The sequence below is a fragment of the Dromiciops gliroides genome, chromosome 4 (genome assembly GCF_019393635.1).
Source record: "Dromiciops gliroides isolate mDroGli1 chromosome 4, mDroGli1.pri, whole genome shotgun sequence".
Lineage (NCBI taxonomy): Eukaryota > Metazoa > Chordata > Mammalia > Microbiotheria > Microbiotheriidae > Dromiciops > Dromiciops gliroides.
Genome location: NC_057864.1, coordinates 459,421,704 through 459,445,223, shown reverse-complemented (window position 1 = coordinate 459,445,223; position 23,520 = coordinate 459,421,704). Strand labels below are relative to the sequence as shown.

The window sequence follows — 23,520 nt, the reverse complement described above, 5'->3', positions numbered from 1 at the left end:
GTGGGAATATTTTTTTTTTCCTTATTCCATTTCTGCAACTTCACCCATTAGTTTTCTTTCTTTCCTGTAGAAAAGCACAGGTTTGCAAGACAATTACCATGTCTCCCTTTGATCTTTTCTTCTCTAGGCTACACAGTTCCATTTCCCTTCCTCAGATGAGACCCTTTTTTGGACCCCTCCCCATCCCAGTTTGTCCGGTTGGGTAGTGCTCCTTTTAAGACGTGACACCAAGCACTGAGCTTGACTCTCTAGACATAGTGTGACCCCCACGCAATACAGTTTAACTGATACTTTCCCTTATCTGTCTACTGTATTTCTCTTAATGATGTTAGCTTTTTAAAAAGCTCATAGTGAGTGTGGTCAGTTAAAATTCCCAAATCATCTTAATGTGAATTACTCCTAAACCAAGGCTTCCCAGCCTATTTTATACAACCATTAAAAAAAAAAATTGTTTTCCTGATATTGAACCAGCCTGGCATTCCTGCTATAAATCCCCCCCAGTCATAGTGTATGATCCTTGTGATATATTGCTATAATCTCTTTGCTAGTATTTAAAAAAAAATTTGCATCAATATTCACAACCTTTTTTTAGCCCAAATGTAGGCATTTATATTTCTCTCTCTTAAGTTTCATCTTATTGGGTTTGGCCCATCATTCTGTTGAGATTGAGATGCCTGTTGACATTATTTTGAATCTGTAATCTATTTTATTAGTTATACCTCCTAGTTCTTTCCCATTTGCTGATTGTATAAGAATTCCTTTCATGTTTTCATCCAAACTTTTGCTGAAAATATCAGATTTATAAATCCTAATTTGCACCTAGTAGGACTTCACTAGAGGAAACATCCTACAGATTGAAAGAGAACCCTAGGGGCAGCTAGGTGGCGCAGTGGATAAAGCACTGGCCCTGGATTCAGGAGTACCTGAGTTCAAATCCGGCCTCAGACATTTGACACTTACTAGCTGTGTGACCCTGGGCAAGTCACTTAACCCCAATTGCCTCACTTAAAAAAAAAAAAAAAAAGAAAGAGAACCCTACTCTTTTGGATGCCAACTGTGAATCTCCCCATATCAGGGCTTCAGCATCATATCTGTAAGGATATCATGGGAATCTGTTTACCATGTACTTACAGTATTCCACAGATCTACCAGTCTTGTGATTCTTTATAAACAGAGGAAATGAGGTTGATTTGGCATGGCATGTTTTCTTAGGCAAATCTTCATGGGTTCTTAATAATTATTGCTCACAAACCCATAGACTTAAAGAATTTTAGAACTGAAAAGGAGCTGTATCCTCTACACCAGCCCCTTCATTTTACACTTTAGGAAATTGAGGCTCAGAGGTTATGACTTAACCAAGGGACCATGGTTACTTAGGGTCAGAATTGGGACTAGAATTCAAGTTTTCTAACTCTTAAGTTGAGTGCTCCTTCTGCTACATAACACAGTTCTACATTGATAACTCATTCTAAACATCTCTGGAGACTTTTTATTACAGATTGATATTCCATAGGGTATCTTGGAGTACCTTGTGAAGTGTTGATTATCTTTTTTTGTTGTTTGTTTTTTGGTTTTTTTGGTTTTTCTGCAGGGCAATGGGGGTTAAGTGACTTGCCCAGGGTCACACAGCTAGTAAGTGTCAAGTGTCTGAGGCCAGATTTGAACTCAGGTACTCCTGAATTCAGAACCGGTGCTTTAACCACTGTGCCATCTAGCTGCCCCTGTTAATTATCTTTTAATCTTTATCACATATCTTATTTATATTCTTTTTTGCCTGTGTTCATCTGAACTACCCCATGAGGGGGTAGGGCATACAGGGAATACTCTGGGACCATTTAGTGGACTGCTTTGCATCCCTGATCCCTGAAGAATCATTGGGATTTTAGCTGCATCCACTTATAAGTTAGCAGTAGCTTAATGTCTGCCAATAGCAGCAGAATTGTTTTATCTCTCACAGGAAAATAGATAACTGGAAAATTAAACGTTGACAGCATAGGAAGAGGAACAGGAATGCTCCAGTGGACTCCTCCCAGCTAGTCCCTTTCCAGGCTTGTATCTTAAGAGTCCATCCAGAAAGAGCCCTTTGTCTGTTAAACAGCACTGGTACTGCTTGTTTTTCTAATTTTGCTCCTCAGGATAGGAGGCTAACTGTCGACCATTTTGGTTTTTTAAAAATCTCTTGATTCCTTTTAGCTGAGTATATGTTGTATTCAACATGTAAAACTGAAAACACAAATATAGTAATGTTTGTTGAGATCCCTTTCAAAGTAAAAGTCCTATAGGCCTTGCTCCAAGTTGATTCTGCTCTTACCCAATCTGTCCAGTTTCATCTCTTTACATTGTAACAAATTATGATGTTAACCTGTCATCAAGGCTTTTTACTCTCAAGTCACTTAACCTCTGCCTCAGTTGCCCAACTGTAAAATGGGGGTAATAATAGCACCTACCTCATAAGGTGATTGTGAGGCTCCAAAGAGATATTTGTAAAGCACTCAGCATAGGGCCTGGCATATAGTAGGCACTTAATCAATGCTTCTTCCTGAGCTGTTCCATGATGACAAATACCCTCTACGCACATTCTAATGTATTATATCTAACCCTTCTTGTGAAATGTTGCCAAATTCTTAATTTTTTTTTAAATGTGGAGACAGAATTACTATAAGGGTGCGAATTGGAACATTTATTTGAACTACCCAGGGCCGTTTTTTAGTGGTCCTCCATCCAAACTCAAACACTTCCATGCTGTGCACAAGAATTGCTAGTCTAATGTAGGGCGTTACATAATTGTCATTTCTTCTTTCTTGTTCATTAGCCCTCGTCTGCTGCTTGGTCACTTTTTATAGCTTCTTTTTGTCCATGTCCCACATACATTTCTGTGTAGAACCCTCCTCTTTCTTTTGGCCACATGTTTATCAAAGAATCTTCTGTTGGGGGACTTTGTTTTGTGGCTTGCTCTGTTTCCCGCTTTTGTTTTAGAATTACATTTCTTCCATTCCATTTTAGTTAAATCATTGGATCATTGTTTATGTACTGTGAGAGCAGCATTTTACTCCAGTAACAAAGTTCTTAGTTTACCTTCTGTTGAATCTTTGAGTAGGAGAGGATTATTCCTTTCCATCCACAAGTTGTAGTTCTTGCACCCATCAGGACTTCCAGCAACATTTTTAAAATCAGAAACTTATTTCATTGCAGGAATTTACAAAACTGGTTAGCGGTACAAATGTCATCATTTTAATGGTAGTCAGTTCTTTATTCAGATCTTGTCATTTCAATCCACAGCCATTTTTAGAAGAAGGGATCTCCCCCATTTTCAAACCTCTCAGGTTATTCCGTGAGGGAGAATTGCTAGAAATCTGACGTCTGATCCATGCCTTGGGCAGCCTGCCACTTTTAAAACATGGTTTTTCAAGAAGCTTTTTGCTGTCTCACATATCAACTTGTAAATTATGTTGCCTATATTCACTCACTCAGATGTTTATTACTGAGTGCCCACTGTGTTAGCCAAACATGGGAGAGATACAAAGTTCTTTCACAGCTCTCTTGCTGCTGTCACCTCTTATTTTGTATTATACTTGTTTTAACTGTGCTTAAAACCTGGCCGTTTGGCTCCAGTATACTGGAAGCTCCCTAAGGCAGGTTTTTTTTTTTTTAATGTTGTTCCCCGAGCACCTGACGGAATCTCTGAGGTGCCTAATCGGTGCCTGACTGCAACTCAAGGAGCTCACTGCCCATATGCCTTTCAGTTAGGCTTTTCCCATGAAAGCAGCTGGTCCCTTGCAAAAGTTTGCTCGTTGATATTGTTTTCACTCACTTTACACAAGAACTTGTTAAAGTCTCAAGTAAATTGCTGCTGCTTGCATCTTTTAGATTTTGTTGTTTAGTTGACAGATCTGTTTATCGGTATGTTAAAATATCGGGCAAGCTGTGGTTTGCCTTATCTGATGCTCCTTTTAGTTTGTCTGTTAAGACGCACTTAGATATTAGAGCATTTCTCTATAACTTCCATCTTCTACAAATCTGGATTGTGCTGATGTCCAGGGGAGCATTCCTGGGCAGGAGGCCACAGTTCTGTCCTTTCCCAAAGTATGTTAGTATTAAGGCATGCTCAGTTAACAGCTTGCTTCCAGAACCCACAATGGGCACTTATATTGTACATTTAAAAAATATTTCTAGAAGAGGCAGATTGAAACATTTCATGTCACCAAAATGTTGCGTTATATTGTGACTCAGGGGCCTACAGTTTGAATGAATAGAGTCAACTTTCATATTCAAAATATTTTATGCCAAAGAAGGAATAGAGAAAGGAAAATGAAGTCAGGACACTAATGCACATGTAATTTCATGTCTTTGCAAGACAGTCTTTAGAAGACTTGGTTAGGCTAGGCCAAGCTGCAGAGCAGGTGACAGGCTGGCCTTGTAGTCCTGTCTCTGACCCCTAACTAGCTGTGTTAGCATGAGCTAATCACTTCAGTCCAAGGTTCTTGAGTTCCTGAGGGTCTGAGGTATATAGATAGTTGACAATCTGCATTGCTGGACACTCAGACAGAGTCCCCGGCAGTGACATCCCTGCCCCCCTTGCCCTCCAAGCAAACAAACAACCCAAACAAGCAGGATGGAGTAGAGTTGCCTCTGCTTTAGTTTGGGGAGGCCCAAATGGGCTTCATTTTTGTAGCTCTGGTACTCGAATGTGGTATTAGCTATGGTTGGTAGGTACGTGGTAGCTTGGACTTTGTAGAAAAACTATGGTGATTTATTTTGTTCTTCTAAGTTAACTTCATGCCTAGAGGGCAAGTGTGTGTGCACATGTGCATGGAATGTCCAGAGAACGTGTTCTTAGGGGGTTATATTTGACAGGGATCAGATTACAAAGGAGAAAAAGAAAAGGAAAGAGTATACTCGGGTCAGGGATAATTGGAGGAGACACACAGGAACAGCTAGAGTGGTCTTTGTCATAGGCCTGGCCTTCCTGCTCTTTCCCTTTCCCATTCTCACATCTGTAAAGGGGGCTAAAATTCTAGCTATGCTATCTAAAATCTAATGAGTGGTCGCCAGTAAATTATAAGCTTTAGCAAGAGTTTAAGTCTTTTAAGCATTTTTTAAGGAGAATAAGAATTTGGTGAAGAGAAAGAGAAAGGCCATCTATCTATTAAAGGGAGAGTGCATTTCTAGCTCCACTCTCCACCAGCGTCCTGACGAAAGAGAGAGCAAGAGAGCCCGCCTCGCCCCCTCTCCTTCCTGACACCAAAGGAAAGCCTTGCCCTCAGAGGCCTTCTCCTCATGATGGAGCTTTCCTACAGTAAGTCTCCAGCAGGTGGCGTCATTCCAGTCGTTACACATCCTAGATCTGGAGTTGGAGGGGTCCTCAGGCGGGCCAGGTCAAACTCTGAAACTGCAGAAGAGGAAATGAGGACCACTGTTGTTTGGTCACTTGCCCACAGCCCCGCCAGGAGTAAGGGTCCCCCCACCAACTCCAGAATTTGTGATTTCTTTGCACCTCGTCCTCCTGCCTTGTACCCTGCCTCTCAGTATTCCGAGTGGTTTTTGTAGCAGCACTTCTAGGACCCCCGAAGGTCATTTTGTTAAGCCCCAGAAAGCTTGTCCTAGGGAATTCTTCCCATTGTGAAATGGCTTGCATTTGATACTGAAGGAAAGTGAATTATTCTTTATCCCATTTTAATGTCGTTGTTCCCGCGCCCCCCTCTCCCCAGTTTAACACCCTGCCTAGGTGTTTGTAACATGAGACTTACTGTGTTGTACTGGAAAAGGCCCTCAGCTTGAGGGTCACATGGCCTAGGCTTCCTTGGGTCTGGCTTTGCCAAGTCACCCAGAGATAACTTGTTTAGCCTCAGCTTTCTCCTCTATAAAAGGGAAGTTGTGGTGCTTCTGCTACCCATTTCACAGGGTTAATGTAAGCAAAGTACTTTTTATACAGTAAAGCACTTTTTTTCACTGGTCAGTTACTCTCCTCTTCTCCCCTCAATTTGTAGGTTCTGTGGTAGATTTAATTCTGATTTTTAACTGAGTCCCTTTGAGGTTACTTATAAATGTATTGATAGGGGGCAGCTAGGTGGTGCAGTGGATAAAGCACGGACCCTGGATTCAGGAGGACCTAAGTTCAAATCCAGCTTCAGACATTTGACACTTACTAGCTTGTGACCCTGGGCAAGTCACTTAACCCTCATTGCCCTGCCCCCCCCAAAAGTATTGATGTTTGCCCAATATAAATTTCAGCCTATTTTTCAAATTTTAAAACAAACTTGACATTTGTTTTATAAAGCAAAAAGCAAGGGAAATAGAAACATATACTTAGCGGTGCTAATTTTCATCATGTTGCAGGGACTTGGGGCTCAACCTGTACATATATAATTATGTTTGTGGCCCTGTATTGTAGGCACCTATATAAACACCATTCACTTAAGTAAAGGCTCCTTCAAGCACTTAATCATACTTAATTCAGTATTTATGTTCCAATCAGATATTGCCGCTGAGAATTGCTGAACTCTATGGCCTTGTGTTGGCCAGCAACATGAGGAGATGCTCGAATGCTAGTTGGGCTAGAAAAGATGTGTCATAAGATATCGATGTGTCTTCTAAAACTATCATTGGCATGAGCCCCTATGAAAGATTTGTGCTTTGGGATCTCTGAGGGATGGGTTTGGCTTGCCTTTGCATATGAAATATAGCGTGGTTTTATGAAACCAGTGCTTGTACTTAGGCTAGAGAGCTCCTGAAATAACCAACATGAATCAGACCTTGCTACTTCCTTGACTAATACCTATTACATCCCTCTTGTCTCTGTTCACGTGATGTCAGGGAGCTGAGTGATGACAGATGTGCTGTCAGATTTACAAATGCCTTCTCTGTTATAAATACTGCCTAGTTAGTACAGCTCTCAAGTCCATTTAGGAAAAGAATAATTTATTTTCCCAAGTATGTTTCCATGTCATGGAATATCTGTAACACTGATAAAGACATGGAAATATTTTATGAGTAAGTAAGTGGTTGCTTGCCTTAAGTATTATAATAAACTAGCAGCATTAAGGGGATGTATTTATGTGAGGTAAGCCTCAGCAGTGCTTGTATCTGATGTTTCTCATGTGTAAATATGCGCACTTGTATTACATAGAGTGCTGTGGGGAATAGATAAATACTGTTTTACAAAGCTAATGAAAACTAAGCTGTCAAGTCAAGATGGATATTTTCTTCAGGAGCAGTGCCCTGTTGTAACTCCACAAAGAGGAGCCTACATTAAACATCTTACAGAATTAGAGATTCTGTGTTGGGAAATCATTTTGACCTTATTTTTCATATGATTACCGCAAGCCAGCCCTTCCTCTTCTTCCCCAAGGTTAAAAAAATAAAAACAAACAAGAAACACCTGTTTTCCTCCATGTTGGTAAAATGTGAGCTTAATGCCAGCAGGAGAGCAGGGACTAAAGGACTGTTTCTGAAGCAGAGAAGGTAAGGAACACCTTCAATACTGAGGAGAGAAATCTCATTGCTTTGGCTGCTGATGGGAGCCCACTATAAGAGAGGCTCCCTAACGGACCTGTAATCTGTGTTCCTATTGTAAATTATGGACCTCTTGACGTGGAGTAGTTTAGAGACTCTCACGAGCCATGAAAGCATCACTCATTGTAAACTTGTGTGTCTTTTGTAGCTTCTAAGGTGTTAGTTGGTTGGGGCTGTGTGTTAGTTTTCATACATGGTATTTCTGTAATGGTTAATTAGTCTGCAGGTAAAGGCCAAAAAATTTAGACTCTGGGTGATTTATCTCTGGTGATTGGGTGACCCAGATATGTCAGGACCTGGGTATTCATCATAAATGGATACTTGGTCTGCCCATATTTTGCCAAAAAGTGCAGAATGGTAGTGGGTTCAAGGAGCTAATCCAAGTGTCTCAGATCTGTCATTAGAAACAGCAGTGGTAAGAATGTATAGGGAAATGTGTACAAGAGCCCTAGTTTTGCTTATTCAGGCATTAAAGTTTATTTTTAACAAAGTATTTATTGGATGTGATAATCCCATTATAGAGTAAACGTTTAAAGTCTGAAAAAAGTAGAAAGAAGGAGACAAAGAAAGCAATGCAAACTAGTAACCCAATTTGAATTATGGGGTGTGTGACTGAGAGGTATATTTTAAGACCCTTGCTATATTAAGCTGTGCCATGAACCACAACTGTGCATGTGTGCAAAAGGTTAAGAGCCCAGGTAGCTGAGTGGGGTGCCACGCTGTTAGCAGACGACGAAGGCAGTATTGTTCACCAGGTGCACGCAGTCAGCTCCGTAGAAGATTCCATCTTCATGGAGTCATCTCACGGTCCACTTTTTCTTGAAGCCAGGTAACATTTCCCACGCTTCACAGGTTTGACCCTGCTGGGTGTTTTCCAATTGGAAAATCTGAAACCCAGATATCTAGTTCCTTGAGTGATTTTTAAAACCCCAAGATATTGTGTGTTGAAAGAACTAACTTGCAAGATGGAATGCACCTGTGTTATCATTTTACTCCGAAAAAACACACATAAAGAATAATTTTAAAATAGAGATTTACTTTTCTTTTGATGTGTGAGGGAGAGTAATGGAGTGCTGGGCTGCTGGGCACTACTGATAAGCATGGAATACTGAGCCTTGTATTGCTTTCTCCCAGTCCCTGGGGCTCATGGAATGCAGAATCACCCTAGCTACAACATGGCAGTGAAATGTTTAGAAACTAAGGTAATTCTGCAATCTGTGACTAGTCGAGGGGCAAAATCATTTGGTATAATTTATATCTTGGCTATTAACTCTCTTTCGCATGTGTTTATACACTTGGTGTCTCATTCCTTGTAGACATTTAACTTTCACCTAAAAGCTGTTTCTTCAATGTAGGTAGGTCTAAAAATAACCTAGCCTAGACGATGCCCATAAGCCCTTTAATCCATAGGTTTCCCACATCAGTTGCATTTGCTTAACTAAACTTTGGTGACACTTGAATAAAGTCATTGGTCCCACCTCAGCTTTATAGCTCTGTCTTCCTTGTGGTAAGCTGTCATACTTGATACTCTTGAGGGTGGCCAGCAGTGTTTTTAACTGAGCATGCTCAAAAACTTCGTCTGTGTTACTGGGGGAGATTGGGGTCATTGGCTGTCCTGCCTACCCTCGTCCTGCATAACATGGCTTCTTTTATGTCATCCAACCATTGTCACCCTACCATGTTCCATTGTGTCTTTTGGTTTGGACTGTTGTCCCTGCCTGTGTCACTAACACTTGATTTCCTATTAACAAGTTTTCAGTGGAATGCAAACTAGTAGTTTGGTTTTTGTCACTTTGGTGGGGGAGGGTTCTTCCAAATTTTTAAAAGGGGACTAGGATTTCCAAAGTTTGCTTTATCACTGCTCTTAGAAAAGTATTGTCACTTGTCACTAAGCTACATAGTGTACTTTGAGGCTCCTGGGCTGGGGTGATTTTACTCATTGTTTGAATTCACCAAAATCACCATCAAAGATGTGAAAACTAGGGGGGGCGGCTAGGTGGCACAGTGGATAAAGCACCGGCCCTGGATTCAGGAATACCTGAGTTCAAATCTGGCCTCAGACACTTGACACTTACTAGCTGCGTGACCCTGGGCAAGTCACTTAACCCCCATTGACCCCCCCCCCAAAAAAAAAAGATGTGAAAACTTGATCAGATTTTTCATTTATAATGACCCAGCCGATAATTTAAAATTGTGGGTTGCTTTTTTACCTACTTATTGGTCTTTCTTCATGAGAAAAATGCAGCAATGAACAATCCCAGACCACATCTATTCCAAAATGTTAGCAAATTGCAAAGCTACTCCCTCTCTTCCTCCATAAATGATTATGGCTAAACTATGTTATAAGTTGTACTAATGAAAAGTTTCAGTAAACATAAGTGTTTTGAATTAGCCTGACAAGTGTCCTAATACTTCCCTAAAAGTTCTTGATTGTTGTAACACATGTTCTTAAATAAATCCTGTTTTTGAAACGGCTTCTGTTTTCTGACTGCAGGCACGTGACGCAAGCTGACCTCAAGAGCTCCACGTTTTGGCTTCGAGCAAGTTTTGGTGCTACCGTGTTTGCCGTTTTGGGGTTTGCCATGTACAAAGCATTGTTGAAACAACGATGATTTAGATGACAAAACAATGCTGGCCCTACCAAAAACCAGTACTTTTATGTACATTCTGAATGCTTTACATTCTGCTAGAAACGTTGAGATATTTATATATGCAGAGTTACTTTATTAATCTTTGTAATTCTGGCATAAGAGTATTTTAAAAGATAGCAATGACTGCAGTATTGGCTGGTGTATGCAAAGGAGAGTTCTGCCCAGTGGCCACAGGAAGGTGGCTGTGCTACAGAGGCCAAAAGGGAATGTTTTGTAAATAATGTACATATTCAGGCAGCAAGATCTGTGGCTTCCCAAAGAAACTGAGTGAGGGGAATGCTGTCCACAGACGTTTCCACATAGTATCATATTAGTGGTTAATTGGAACTCATTATCATAGGTTTTAGTTCAGCTCAGTTGTACTTGCTCATGAATTACTTATTTATTTCACATTCATTGGAAATGATGCTTTGTGAGTGGGGTGGGAGGGGGCACAGTTCACAATTGGCTCTCCATGGAGGGTAGGCATCAATTTTCCAATAGAGTTCTGTTCCATTTCAAGGACAGCTTCACGCTGGCACACCAGCCACCGAGGCTCGGTATGGTCTCTGACGTGCACAGCCGGATGTGAGGCTCCCCTTTGAGGGTGGAGCAAGACTTTGAAAAAGTCACATAGCAAAAGAATCAGTGTAATTATCGTATATTCCTTATTTTGAGTATGTTATCTTTTTTAAACCCTTTCAGATCACACAATGTGGGAGGAGCCCATTTATACATTATGAATGTTTCTAGTTCCGAAGGCCATTACTGTTTGATTTCCTCTAAACTGTAAATCACCGTGTCCAGGCTTTGTCTGTGGTGCCAAGGGAGTGCACAGTTCTTGCTCTGTTGTAGAATATCACAGTAGCCGCATGCTTCCTGATGTGTTCTATACCTGGTTCGAACTCCCTGTAGACAGCAACTTTTTTAAATGAAAGAATAAATCTAATGAATCTAAACCCTCACGATAAACTTATTTTTTCCATCATCAGCCTTTTAAAGTATTTCAATAAATAACTAATGTGTCCTGTGGTTCATTTTTTATGTTGGGTCTTCTCTTCAACCAGCATTTATTAAGCGCTTTGTTCTTGTTTAGTCATTACAGTCATGTCAGAATCTTTGTAACCCCATTTGGGGTTTTCTTGGCAAAGATGCTGGAGGGCTTTGCCATTTCCTTCTCCAGTTTGTATGACAGATGAGGAAACTGAGGCAAACAGGGTAAAGTGACTTGCCCAGGGTTGCACAGCTAGTAAGTGTGAGGCCAGATTTGAACTCAGGTCCTCTTGACTCCAGAGCCAATATTTTATCCACGTAGCTGCCCCAATTAAGTGCTTACTGTATGCCAAACATTGTGCAAAGCACTGAAGATTCAAAGACAAAAGCAAAACCGTCCCTGTCCTCAAGGAACTTCTTTCTAATATCAGAGACCACATGTACATATATAGATATAGACACATCAAATTCAGAGTAAGTAACTTTGGAGGGGACCTCCCCAAGATGGAGGCAGCATAGGGTGCTGTGGTATATCTGAAGAGGGAAGGGGAGGTCAGCTCAGGAAGAACCACTGGGGGTGGGGGATGGGATAGGGACTCAATTAGGAAAGGAGTAAAAGGACTGCCTTGCTGGGGTGAGGGTCCCATGGACTGGATAACAAACCAGCCCCATGCTGTGCCTCCTTCCATCTCAGTCCAGCGGCACGTGAGGAAGAGTGGAGGGGGAGGGATGATGGCCTGGATTCAGGAAGAGGGGAGCTGCAACAGGACGACCATGGAGCAAGGGATGGGTCACAAAGGGGTCAAGACTGGGAAGGGAGGAGACATTGCCTGTAGATAGCAGGCATTCCTCCAGAGACTTGGACGCTCCCTCCTAGGCATCTGCCCTCCCAAGTCTTCAGTCCACCATTCAAACAAAAGGCCACATGTATTTAAAAACAGGAGGACGGAGGTGTTGCATTCGATAGTATTCAGGGGATGAGTGGTTCCTGAAGGATTTTCAGAAGTCATTTATAGATTGCCATTTCAGTTCAGAGAGCTGAGCCTTTCTTCAGACAGCACAGTAGCTACACACGATGATGAATTACCCATTTTTATAGGCCCTGCACCCTATTTACTTATTTGCTTCCCCATTTTCCCCTGATACATTAAAAACCAAACTTAGGTAACACTTTAAAACTGGCAACCTTCCTCCCCACAACCATCCCATGTGGTGGGTAGTTCAAGTGTCCCTACAGACAGATGATAAGACTGTGAGAGGTTAAATGGTTTGTCTATTTCACTCTAAAGTGGGAGAAAAGAAATAGTATATAAGCGTCTAGTACCTGTTAACCCCTACACACACACACACACACACACACACACACACACACACACACACACACACATTTTAGTAAGCTTTGAAATTCTTATTCCCATTGCTTTTCTGAGTGTTTTTCTTCTTGTGTGAGAGATTCAGAGATTATTGACAAGTGATCAAAAAAAATATATGTGTATATATATATATGTACATATATATACATACATATATATTTAGAATCTTGGAAGTTTCTGATTTGGGATTTAAGCACTTTTAACTTTGGAAGAAAGAACTGGCTCACTGTAGCAAACTGTTGAAACTGTTGGCATGCCCTCTTGGGGGATAGAAGTGTACTGGGGAGGCTGATGGCCCTACACCTCCAGTTTAGGAAGTTTATAGAAATGGGACAGGAGGGGAATCAGTGTAAGAGGCAGCTGGGCAAGGAGTAAAATAACTTCTCTCCTACCTCTAAAAGTATCCCTTTACAAAGTTAAATGATCAACATTCTTATTTATTTCTCTCCACCCTTTCCTCCTGCCAAATATATTTTTTAAATTTTTTATTTTTTTAGTGAGGCAATTGGGGTCAAGTGACTTGCCCAGGGTTACACAGCTAGTAAGTGTTAAGTGTCTGAGGTCGGATTTGAACTCAGGTCCTCCTGACTCCAGGGCCGGTGCTCTATCCACTGCGCCACCTAGCTGCCCCCAAATATTTTTTAAGGGGCAAGAAATGTAAGAGAAAGAAAAGCAGATGGGTTAAATGCAGTAATAACAGGAAAAAAATTATTTTGGGTTTTGTAATTTGCTCAGGAAAAAAAAAAGTAGAATACCAAAGGGGGTGGGGGCAGGGAAACCTCTGGGAAATAGAAAATTGAGATTGAAAAAGAAATCTTTTCAATTGAAATAAAAGTAAGTAGTACTAACTAGAAAATAGAATGAGACTTAAAAAGAGACCCTATTTGTTGGAGAGCAAATGGTTATACTTCCTATATGCATTTCTTGGGCCACTTTTATTATAAGCAGCCAATAATATATTGCAAAGCAATCATAGGAACAGACATTTCTATCCATCATGTCGACTATGGAGTTTCATAGTGTCATACATTATCTGCCTAAGCAGTATTTTTACATCACATCTAGACAGTTGCTTTATTTTATCCCGGCCCAGGACAATATCTTTCATGTTAACATGGACATGAGTCTAAACAACCAAGGAGCAAAGTGTCCTAATTTATTTGTAAATGCTGTCAAGTGTTGCAGAAGAATCACTCCCTAATGTCAGAGAGCTTGGGATGGGGGTGGGGGGTGCTGTAGTGGGTGAGCTGTTTGGAGACGCTCAGGAGAGGAAGTGAGGTGAGTTTGGAATGTTCTCTGCCCAGCTCCTCCTGTCTTGTCACCAGCCTGGGGAAGCTGGAAAAGAGGAACTGTCCCTGGTGAACCTGGTGCCAATGGCAAGGTAAAAACCTGCACAGGGTGACAGGAAGTTGAAGTAATGGCTCACGGAGATGATTTGGTTTTTGAAAGTTTCCTGAAGAAAAGAAAAGATAAAATGGTAAGTAGTTTAGCTAACTTACTTATTTAAATTTTTTCCTTTTTTATTAACTTAGCAATTCTCAACAAACATTTCAGTATTTGAAGAAGGAGAAAGAGGTTCTTAATTTTGTTTTTATTTTTTTAATTTTATGCTTTCAACAAACCTCTAGCCAAACAACCTTAATGATGTATTTTCCCTCCAAAGCAGTTTAATAATAATAATAACAATAGCATTGATATAGTAATCTAAGGTTTGCAAAGTGCGCTACATATTTTTTTTTATTGTCACAACAATCCTGGGAGGTAGATACTATTTTGGGGGGTATATACTATTAACCCAATTTTACAGATGAGAAAACTGAGGCTGAGAGGTTAAGTGATTTGCCCAGGGCCACACAGCTAAGAAATATCTGGGGCCAGAACTCAGGTCCTCCTCACTTTGCCCACTGAATTATTAATGGAAAGGAAGGATAAGTCCATTAATTTCGTGTAGCACTGATATGTTCTAGCTCTTTAGGAGGGTATAAAACTTTACTAAAAAGGACGCATTCGGGATGGAGGAACATAATGCCATAGCTTTGACCAATTCCAAAGGGGAGAAAAAAACTGCAAACATTTCATCCGATAGTTTCAAAAAAAGAAAGGAACACAAAATGTACAACCGGGTGGTTAGATCAAGTCCATAAGCTGTTGTGATAGATCCAGCATCTGTCAGATCTTCTCATTTGTTACCTCAAGGTCTGTGCAGATGTTATGAATGTAAAGAACAGTCTCTTTACTTTTGCTTTTCTCATCAGCATTGCACCCAAAGTTGGCTTCCTAGCCAGACTGAATGTGAAAGTTGGCTTTAAAATGTGTATGCCTATCTCAAATTCAGAAGACGTAACAACTTTGAGTTACATATTTCTTAATTTCTTGCCAGTACTTTAGCTTTTTATTTTGTATTTAGAGGGATTTTACAGTTTTTTGTTTTGGTTTTTTTTGTTGTTGTTTTTAAATCAGAACGTGATGAGGCAGTACAGTACAACAGATGGAGACCTGACTTGGAAGTCGGTAGGACCTGAGTTCAAGTTCCATCTCTTGACACATGTCCCTGTGACCCTGGGCATGTCTCTTCAGCTCTTGGTGCCTGAGGGAAATCTCTTAGAATGGTTTATCAAACTCAAATAGAAATGGGGATCCTTGCTTATTGACCTAGAAAACCATACATTAACATCTATGTTCTATTGTCTTTTTACTTATTTTGTTAGATATTTCCCAATTACATTTTAATCTGGTTCTAGTCACACTTAGGAGCTTTGTAACCTGTCTGGTGATTGACACCTTTGTCCTTAGACTATAACTTGCAGAGAAAGGGGCTGATGGTGCTTTTGTAGAGAGAATTTCCTTACCTGGGTATTAAATATACTAATAAGATCACAAGTCCTGGCTCACCCCTCTATTTCTTCTTTTTTTTTTTTTTAAGTGGGGCAATGAGGGTTAAGTGACTTGCCCAGGGTCACACAGCTAGTAAGTGTCAAGTGTCTGAGGCTGGATTTGAACTCAGGCATTCCTGAATCCAGGGCTGGTGCTTTATCCAGTGTGGCACCTAGCCCTCCCCCCTCTATTTCTTTAAAAAAAAAAATAAGAGCTCTTAAGCACCATGGCAAGTTAACAGAAATTTCTGCTTATACCTACATGAATGTATACACATGCCTGTTTTCTTACACAATTGTTACCTTGTACACAGTACAAACAGCTCTGCTTTTTCACTTTATATTATTCCATATAGATATTTCTCTATACAGTATTTGCATCCGCTAATCTTTATATGATTTAGTCTCCTTTACCATGGTGTACTACAAGATGGATAGCATTGGGCATTTATGGCATAACTACAAACATTAGTGTAGCTTTTTCTTTTTAATTGTTTCCTTGCACATATTCCCAACATGGGAAGACATAGAAATGGCTGAACTTGGAGTTGAGGAAGAACTGATTTCAAGTTCTGGACCTCAGGAAAGTCCCTCATCCTCCTAATGTCCCCAAACAACTGGAAAAAAAACTCTTTAATTCACATACAGTTAGTGAAATGTATGTGGAAGGGAGTTTCCTCACCAGGGAGTTCTTCACCAGACTGAAATCCTGTCTTAGCAGATGTTGAAACAAATTCCCCAGTCAAAGGATGAGAGAGGAGTAGTGGAGAAAGGGTTGGATTAGGGTTAGAATGATCTGGTTCCAAATCAGGTCTCAGATACTTATTAGCCATGTGACTCCAGCTTTAAATCTATGATCCTAGGAGTAGTTTTGTGATTCTTGTTGACTATTCATAGGTTATTATTCCACAAAAATCACCAGGTTACTTTACTGTCTCCAGCAACATTGGAGGGCTTCAAGATTTCACAAATAGTAAAGGGACAGAAGTTAGATTGGAATCCAGGTCCTTCCACTCCAGAGCCAATGATCTTTCCATTGCATCATGCCATCTTAGGGAGTTTCCCAGGGTCCCTTAGCTGGCACATGTCAGATTGGGCACCTGAGCCCAAGACTTCCAGATGCTGAAGCTAGCTCTCTGTCAACTCTACCCTACTACATATCAGGTAAATTCAGCCAGTGGTTGCTGAAATATCCCACACAGCTCCAATTTCCCATTATTTCCATAGCTCTAAGAGCCAACTCCTTTCCCCAAAGGAGTTCTTTATTAACCCTAATTGTCTAAAAGCAACAACAAAGTCAATGGGAAGAACCATAAAAAATTGAAATAGAATGTAGTGCCATTCTAATGACCAAGCTAAGCCCAAAGAAGAGTTTGGAGAGGTGGGGAATACGCTTCATGTAATATCAGACTTTTTTATTGTGTTGGTTAGTTTTGATGAACTTGCTTCCCCCTCCCCCTTATTTATTTATAATTTGCAGGGCAATAAGGATTAAGTGACTTGCCCAGGGTCACACAGCTAGTAAGTGTCAAATGTTTGAGGCAAGATTTGAACTCAGGTCCTCCTGACTCCAGGGCCAGTGCTTTAGCCACTGCTCCACCTAGCTGCCCCCCCCTTTTAAAAGATAAAAGTATTTTATTTTTTTCCAGTTACATGAAAAGATAGTTTTCAACATTTGTTTTCATAGGATTTTTAGTCCCCCCCCCACACACACTTTTAAAATACTCTGTTCCATGGGGTGGCTTTCTGGAAGGGGAAGGGAGAAAGTTATGTTGGGAAATATAAGTGATTTTCAAACAAAAGGTATCTACAGAAACTTAAAAACAAAAGAAAAAATAGGAGGGAAGAAGAAAGAAGAAAATCCACCTCCCTCCCTATTCTTTGTAGAGATGGGGGCCTTTGAGTGTGGCATATTGACTATAAACGTCAGACCCCATGGGTGCATTGGTTAGTTTGGTAGAGTTTCTCCTTCTCTTTTATTCTTTGTTACAAGGAATGAATCTCCAGGAAGAGAAGAGATATATTTGGAAATGAAGGTGATATAAAAACAAAAGATTGATTTTTGAAAATTTTAAATAATAAAAGAAATAGAAGGAAGCAAAGAAAAAAAATAAAGTAGAAGAGAGCTCTTCATTTGAACTACCCTAGGTAATCACTTAAAATCACGAGGCAATCTCTTCTCCAGAGACTCCTATAAAATCATGCTAAGGCATTAAGATCTCTGAGTCCACTTCAAGAATCCCAGTGAAACTACCCATGCCATCAAGAGCACACAGCATGTTCCTTTCCATCCATCAAATGGGGGAGTTGGCAGATACAACTCAGGCTAAGGGATGGGGCAGGACTCAGGATCCTTGGCCCTGACAGTGTTCAAGGGCTTGCTTTATATGCTTGAAAATAGAACTACAGAACTGAAGAGTTTGAATGTGAAGTCTCTGCTCATTGAGCTTATCCAGGTTAAGGCGGTTCCCAAAATATGAAGGCTTACTTAGAGGGCTCATGGCCAAATTGACCCATACAGGAGTACCACTTGCCATACTGAGATGACACTTACTGAAAAGGAACAAATCATTCCTAAGTTCAAAAGAAGAAAGCATCGGGGCAGCTAAGTGGCGCAGTGGATAAAGCACCGGCCCTGGATCTGAATCCTGATCTGAGTTCAAATTTGGCCTCAGACACTTAACACTTACTAGCTGTGTAACCCTAGGCAAGTCACAACCCCAACTGCCTCACCAAAAAAAAAAACAAACAAAAGAAGAAAGCACTCCAAAAGAAACTTATGGCGTAGAATAAATATAGCATTAACATGGAAATACAAGTTAAATGAAGATGTTTGTTTCAGTAAAAAAAAAATCATTTAAAAAGTGAAAAGGAAAAAAATTAAATTAAATTTTTTTAAAAAGTGAAAAGGAATATAGTTTTCTTTCTGAACATTCATCGGCCCTTGTTTTCCTGGGAGTCTCTGACCAGCGGGAGAATTGTAACAATATCTGAAAAGACTTCTGAAGCTTTCAGAACTACTCTGGCTTCTGGCTGTCCTTTCCAGAAATGGTACTTGGCTCCAGTGACCTGTAGCATCATCCAGATAATGCATTGCTTCCATCTGGATGCCCAAAAGTGGCAATCAACGAGTAGCCTGTGCAAATGGACTGGTGCTCTAGGTTCAACAGCCAAAGATGACCTCCTTTCCTGATTCGTGCAAACAATGCCACACATCATCATCACAATAATAATAATAATGTGCTTTAGGGTTTACAGCATACTTTCTTCCCAATCACCCTGTGTGATAGAAAACTACAAGAATTATCCCCACCTTATGAATGAGGAAACTGAGGCCTATAGAGGTTGATATTTGCCCATAGTCACATAGTGATCATTATCAGTACCTAGGCCTCTCTTACAGTAACCCCAATCAATTTTCTTTTCATTATACCAGGGGTTCTTAACCCGAGGACTGTGAACTTTTAATATTTTGATAAATGTATTTCAATATAATTGGTTTCCTTTGTAATCTGTTCCATTTTATTTTATGCAAAGGAGAGGTAAGGGGCTTTACTAGCCTGCCCAAGGGGTCTAAGACACACAAAAAAGATGAAGACGACACCTTTGCTTTACACCACATTGCCAATGAAATTGAAGAACCACATATTCTTAGGCCCGTAAGCTCACTGTTTCCTGAAAGGTGTGAGTCTATAATTAGATGGAACACCCATCTCAAATCACAGATGCGTCAAAGAAATGTTTCTCTATCCTTACATCACTTTGTTTCCTTGAAAAACCACATCTTGGATAAAAATCCTTACACACATGTGTTTGCATGTAAACCTTATTATTGGACGAATCCCAGCACTGTCTTTGCTATTAAAATGTGGTATGTTGATAAGCTGCTAACTGATGGAAGTATACATACACACATACATACATACATACATGCATACATATAACTAATAAAAGAACACCTGGTGGCCTATAATGATTTTTTAATATACCTTTTCTCTTTTAGAAATTTTTGTGGGTGCAATACTGGTTCCGACTTCAAAATACTACCTTCTCTTTCTTTCTGAAGAAGGGTGGAGATGCAGTAGGTGTTTGCTTTATTTTTGCCCCCTGTTCATTTTCTGCCCCGTTCATCAGAGAGGGTTGAGGGCCCTTTCTGAGTTGGTGATGTTTACTTTCAGGCTTACCTCCGAGGACAATACCACATTCACACAGTAAGTAAATGGAGCTTTATGACAGTGATACTCAATGACCCCCAAGAATGGGCTTGACTGACCTAAGAGAAGCCTTCCTTTGAATACTGCAGATTCTGGGTAGGTACCATGGGCATTGGTGCAGGTAGCACAAGTGAAAGATAAAGAACATCCTAGGAAGGTGGATCTTTCCGTTCTTTCCATGCCAACTTACACAGCAATAGCCCTAGTTACTAGGTCTGATAATGGAAAAGATCATGCATGTCACAAGATAGTATATACAATCTACAATTAAGTGATAGAAATAATTTTTACAGAGAGACTATTTATATGTTTGTATGTGTATCTATATTCTATCTGTCTGTCTGTCAGTCCATCTGTCTATCTATTTAATTTTCCAGAGGGGTGAGATCACTGTAGGCTGGAAACAAAGAAGCTTTGGAGCAGATGGGACTGAAGCTGCCTTTTGACTAGCAGCTAGGAAGAGTAGTATTGGCTCAGCCTTTCTAGGAGTCACATTTTTAAGTCCTCCTTTTGCTAGGAGTAAATGCTGAGTGTGAGTTGTGGAACTTGTTTTTTTAGATTTGCCATCCTGTAAAACACCGTGCAGGTGGCTCAATGCATAGAGTCAGAAAGACTCCTCTTCCTGAATTCAAATCTGGCCTCAGACACTTACTAGCTTTGTGACTCTGCCCAAGTCACTTAACCTTGTTGGCCTCAGTTTCCTCATCTGTCAAATAAGTTGGGAAAGGGAATGGAAAATCACTCTCATATCTTTGCCAAGAAAATCCTAAATGGGATCCAGAGAGTCAGACAACCAAACAGCAGCAGCAACAACAGACACCAGCAGTTGGAAACCTAGATAAAATGGAACAGAATGATTTTCTCAGTCAGTTTCCTCACTTCATTCCCTAGATGCACAGCCCGATACAGACAGTAATACAATCCTGCTCTAATACCTCTATCTATTCTGCCTTAAAAGAGCAAAGAGTTAAAGGCAAGATCATGAGGCAAAGTCTGTTTGACAGAACAAGAGCATCATCAGGGCATCCATGGCACTTGGCAAGAAGGTCTCAGGTTTCTTTTCATTATCTGCTAGATGTGTTTTTCTTACACTTGTTAAATCTAAGCATATCCAAGAGGTTTTGTAGAAAGTGAATTGACCTGTGTGTCAGGGGATGGAAGTCAACAGTACCAGCTTGGCTTTTGACTATTTCTGATCTTGGACCAATCATTCTGTGCCCCAGTTTTCATACCTGTAAAAGTTATGAGATGTCATAAGTTTAGGTAGAATAGTGTGCAAAACTGACTAGTGTGACATAGTGGATAGGGCATTGGACCTAAAATCAATTAGCCACACATTTATTAAGCCAGGCATTGTGCTAAGCACTAGGGGTACAAAGAAGGGCAAAAATTGTCCCTGTTCTCAAGGAGCTCAGTCTAATGAAGGGGACATCACGCAAACATCTATTGACAAGCTATGTACAGGATAAATTGGAAATATGTGCATATATGTGTGTGTGTGTATATATACATATATGTATGTATATCAGCAGAGGAAAGGCATTAGCTTTAAGGAGAAATTAGGAAGGCAGCTAGGTGGCGCAGTGGATAAAGCACCAGCCCTGAATTCAGGAGGACCCAAGTTCAAATCTGACCTCAGACACTTGACACTTACTAGCTGTGTGACCTTGGGCAAGTCACTTAATCCCAATTGCCTCACAAAAAAGCCACAAAAATAAATAAATAGATGAATAAATAAATAAGGAATCAGGAATGACTTCTTGTACAAGATGGATTTTATCTGATACTTGAAGAAATCCAGGGAAGCCAAGAGGGAGAGATAAGGAGGGAAGAGTATTCCAGGGATAGAGGACAGCAAGTGAAAATGCCCAGAAATGGAGACTCTTGTTCGAGGAACAACAGTAGTGTCATTGGGTAATAGAGTATATTTGGGGGGGGGGATGGGAAGGAGGATGTAGGAAGACTGGAAAGGTAGGAAGGGACATCAAATGTTAAATGGAATTTTATATTTGATCCTGAAAGTGATAGGGAGCCTTGGGAATTTATTAAGTGGGGGATGACATGGTCAGATCTGTGCTTTAGGAAGATTAATTCGACAGCTGAGTGGAGGATCGACTTCAGTGGGGAAGATTTGAGGCAGGGAGACCAACCAGACCAGGGTTCTTATCCCACCTCAGACACTTCCTAGCTGCATAACCCTGTGCCTCAGTCTCCTTGATCTATAAAGTAGTGGACTGTACTTGATGGGTTCTAACATCCTGTCTAGCTTAAAATCCATGATTATAGGCTCTGATGAGCCTATGAAAAGTAAAAAAGCATTCTAAAATACTTATTATTACTGTGTATATTGGTCATTGTTTCCAGAATAAGATGAGCCCTTTCTTAGGTGCATGCTGTGAGGGAATTTGGGACACTGAATGGTGATTACCTCTTTGAGATTACAATGAAAAATGGGAAGAAGAAAATTCTGGTAAGATGGCTTTTGTGAAGGTAACTGTCCAATCTGTGGGATCATGGGGATGAGGATTTTTTTGTTTTAAATTCTACCCTTCTTTCAAACACCTTTTTCTCACTGTTCAGCTCCCTTTTTTTAAAATTTATTTTTTTTTCAGCTCCCTTTTAAAAGGTGTGAAGCTGCTTGTAGGTGCCAGGTGGGAACAACCAGGTATAAAGACTGGCTTTATCCAAAAGGAAAAAGGTCTCTATACTATGCTGTCACTGATGAACCCAGATTCTCTCCCCTGGAGAGAAAGGTGGAAGCTGACCAAACCTGCTGACCTGATCAGTCCACAGCCTAACATGGTAGAGAAAGAAAGCCCTACATGCCCAGCATCTTGCCTAACCTGTATGCTTGAAGTTCAACAAACAGATATTCAGCACCTCCTGGCCATTTCTCTTAAAGCCTTTTTTCAAGAACTTTACAGCAAAACCTTCTTGTAGCTTAATTATCAATAACAAGTATTTTGCAAACACTTCTATCTTGAGGCACACAATGGCTACATGATGCAAAACTCAGGGAATGAAGTAGCCTTTCCATTGGGAATCCATGAGGTTGCAACAAGCCTGAAACACTTTCCAGGCTCACTCCTCATCCCCGCTGTGTCACCATAGGTTTTTCCTAAACTCTCCCAAAGGGTTTGCCTAAGTCATGTCTCATGTTGGCTTCAGCTGAAAGAGATGGAAAAGTAATGGGTGACAAGGTCAAGTAGTGATTGATGTTAACCTACTTTGGGGTCAAGTTCAGTGAGATTTGGAAGCCAGCCATATGTTCCTGATACTCACTGTTTTGGCAGGCTGCAGAGACGCCCAAACTCCGTGCTATGTGGATTGAAACTTTATGGAAAGCCATGCAGCTTATTGGATCATACCTTAGTGAGCCTGCCTGCAGAAGGTAATGTGATGTCATAAGAGTGAACTAACATTCTGACTGGAAAAGCAGAGCAAGTGTGGTATAATGAATAGAGTAACAAACTTGAAGGGCAGAAAGCATCAAGCTTTCTACAGAGAAGCCTCTCCACTTGTTGTACCAAGGATTCTAATATCAGCCTTGGAGAAAAATTGGCTAAGGAGATTCAATAGCTCAGGGTTGCCAGAGCCTAGCCTGAGAGTCAGGAATCTGTGCTTGCATCACCAGGGTCACCAGCTCCTAAGTAGCAAGATACCTGCTCAGGTAGGGTCTTTGGGTAGAGCCAAAGGGGTTGGGAGTGTGAATCGAGTGCTCCCTTCTCTGGACCTGTGTTTAGCTGATCCTGTCGGTGCTCTGGACAGGGTCCAAAATGGTGATTAATGCAAACCTGAAAGAGTTTAAAGTCCTTGTCACAGGTTTGACTTTCACTCTTTCTCACCCAGAAGGTTTCGGTTTTGTCACTTTCCCGGCCCCCTTGAAAGAGTAGGCTTTATTTCTCCTGTTTCTGGGGCTTAAGAT

The 23,520-nt window shown here is 40.7% G+C and overlaps 1 protein-coding gene across 4 annotated transcripts in view; it reads left to right on the top strand.

Moving 5' to 3' along the window:
• The window catches only part of RHOT1 (ras homolog family member T1), a 69,030-nt gene extending 57,851 nt beyond the window's left edge, over nt 1-11,179 (top strand). For 2 of the 4 annotated variants that reach the window (XM_043964280.1, XM_043964277.1), the window contains exons 20-21: nt 8,198-8,341; nt 10,007-11,179. In XM_043964280.1, coding sequence (XP_043820215.1) covers nt 8,198-8,341; nt 10,007-10,124 — 262 coding nt within the window. In that variant the 3' untranslated portion in view covers nt 10,125-11,179. The remainder of the gene's footprint in view (nt 1-8,197; nt 8,342-10,006) is intronic. The other 2 variants (XM_043964281.1, XM_043964279.1) reach the window with 1 other exon arrangement.
• Nucleotides 11,180-23,520: the final 12,341 nt, after the last annotated feature.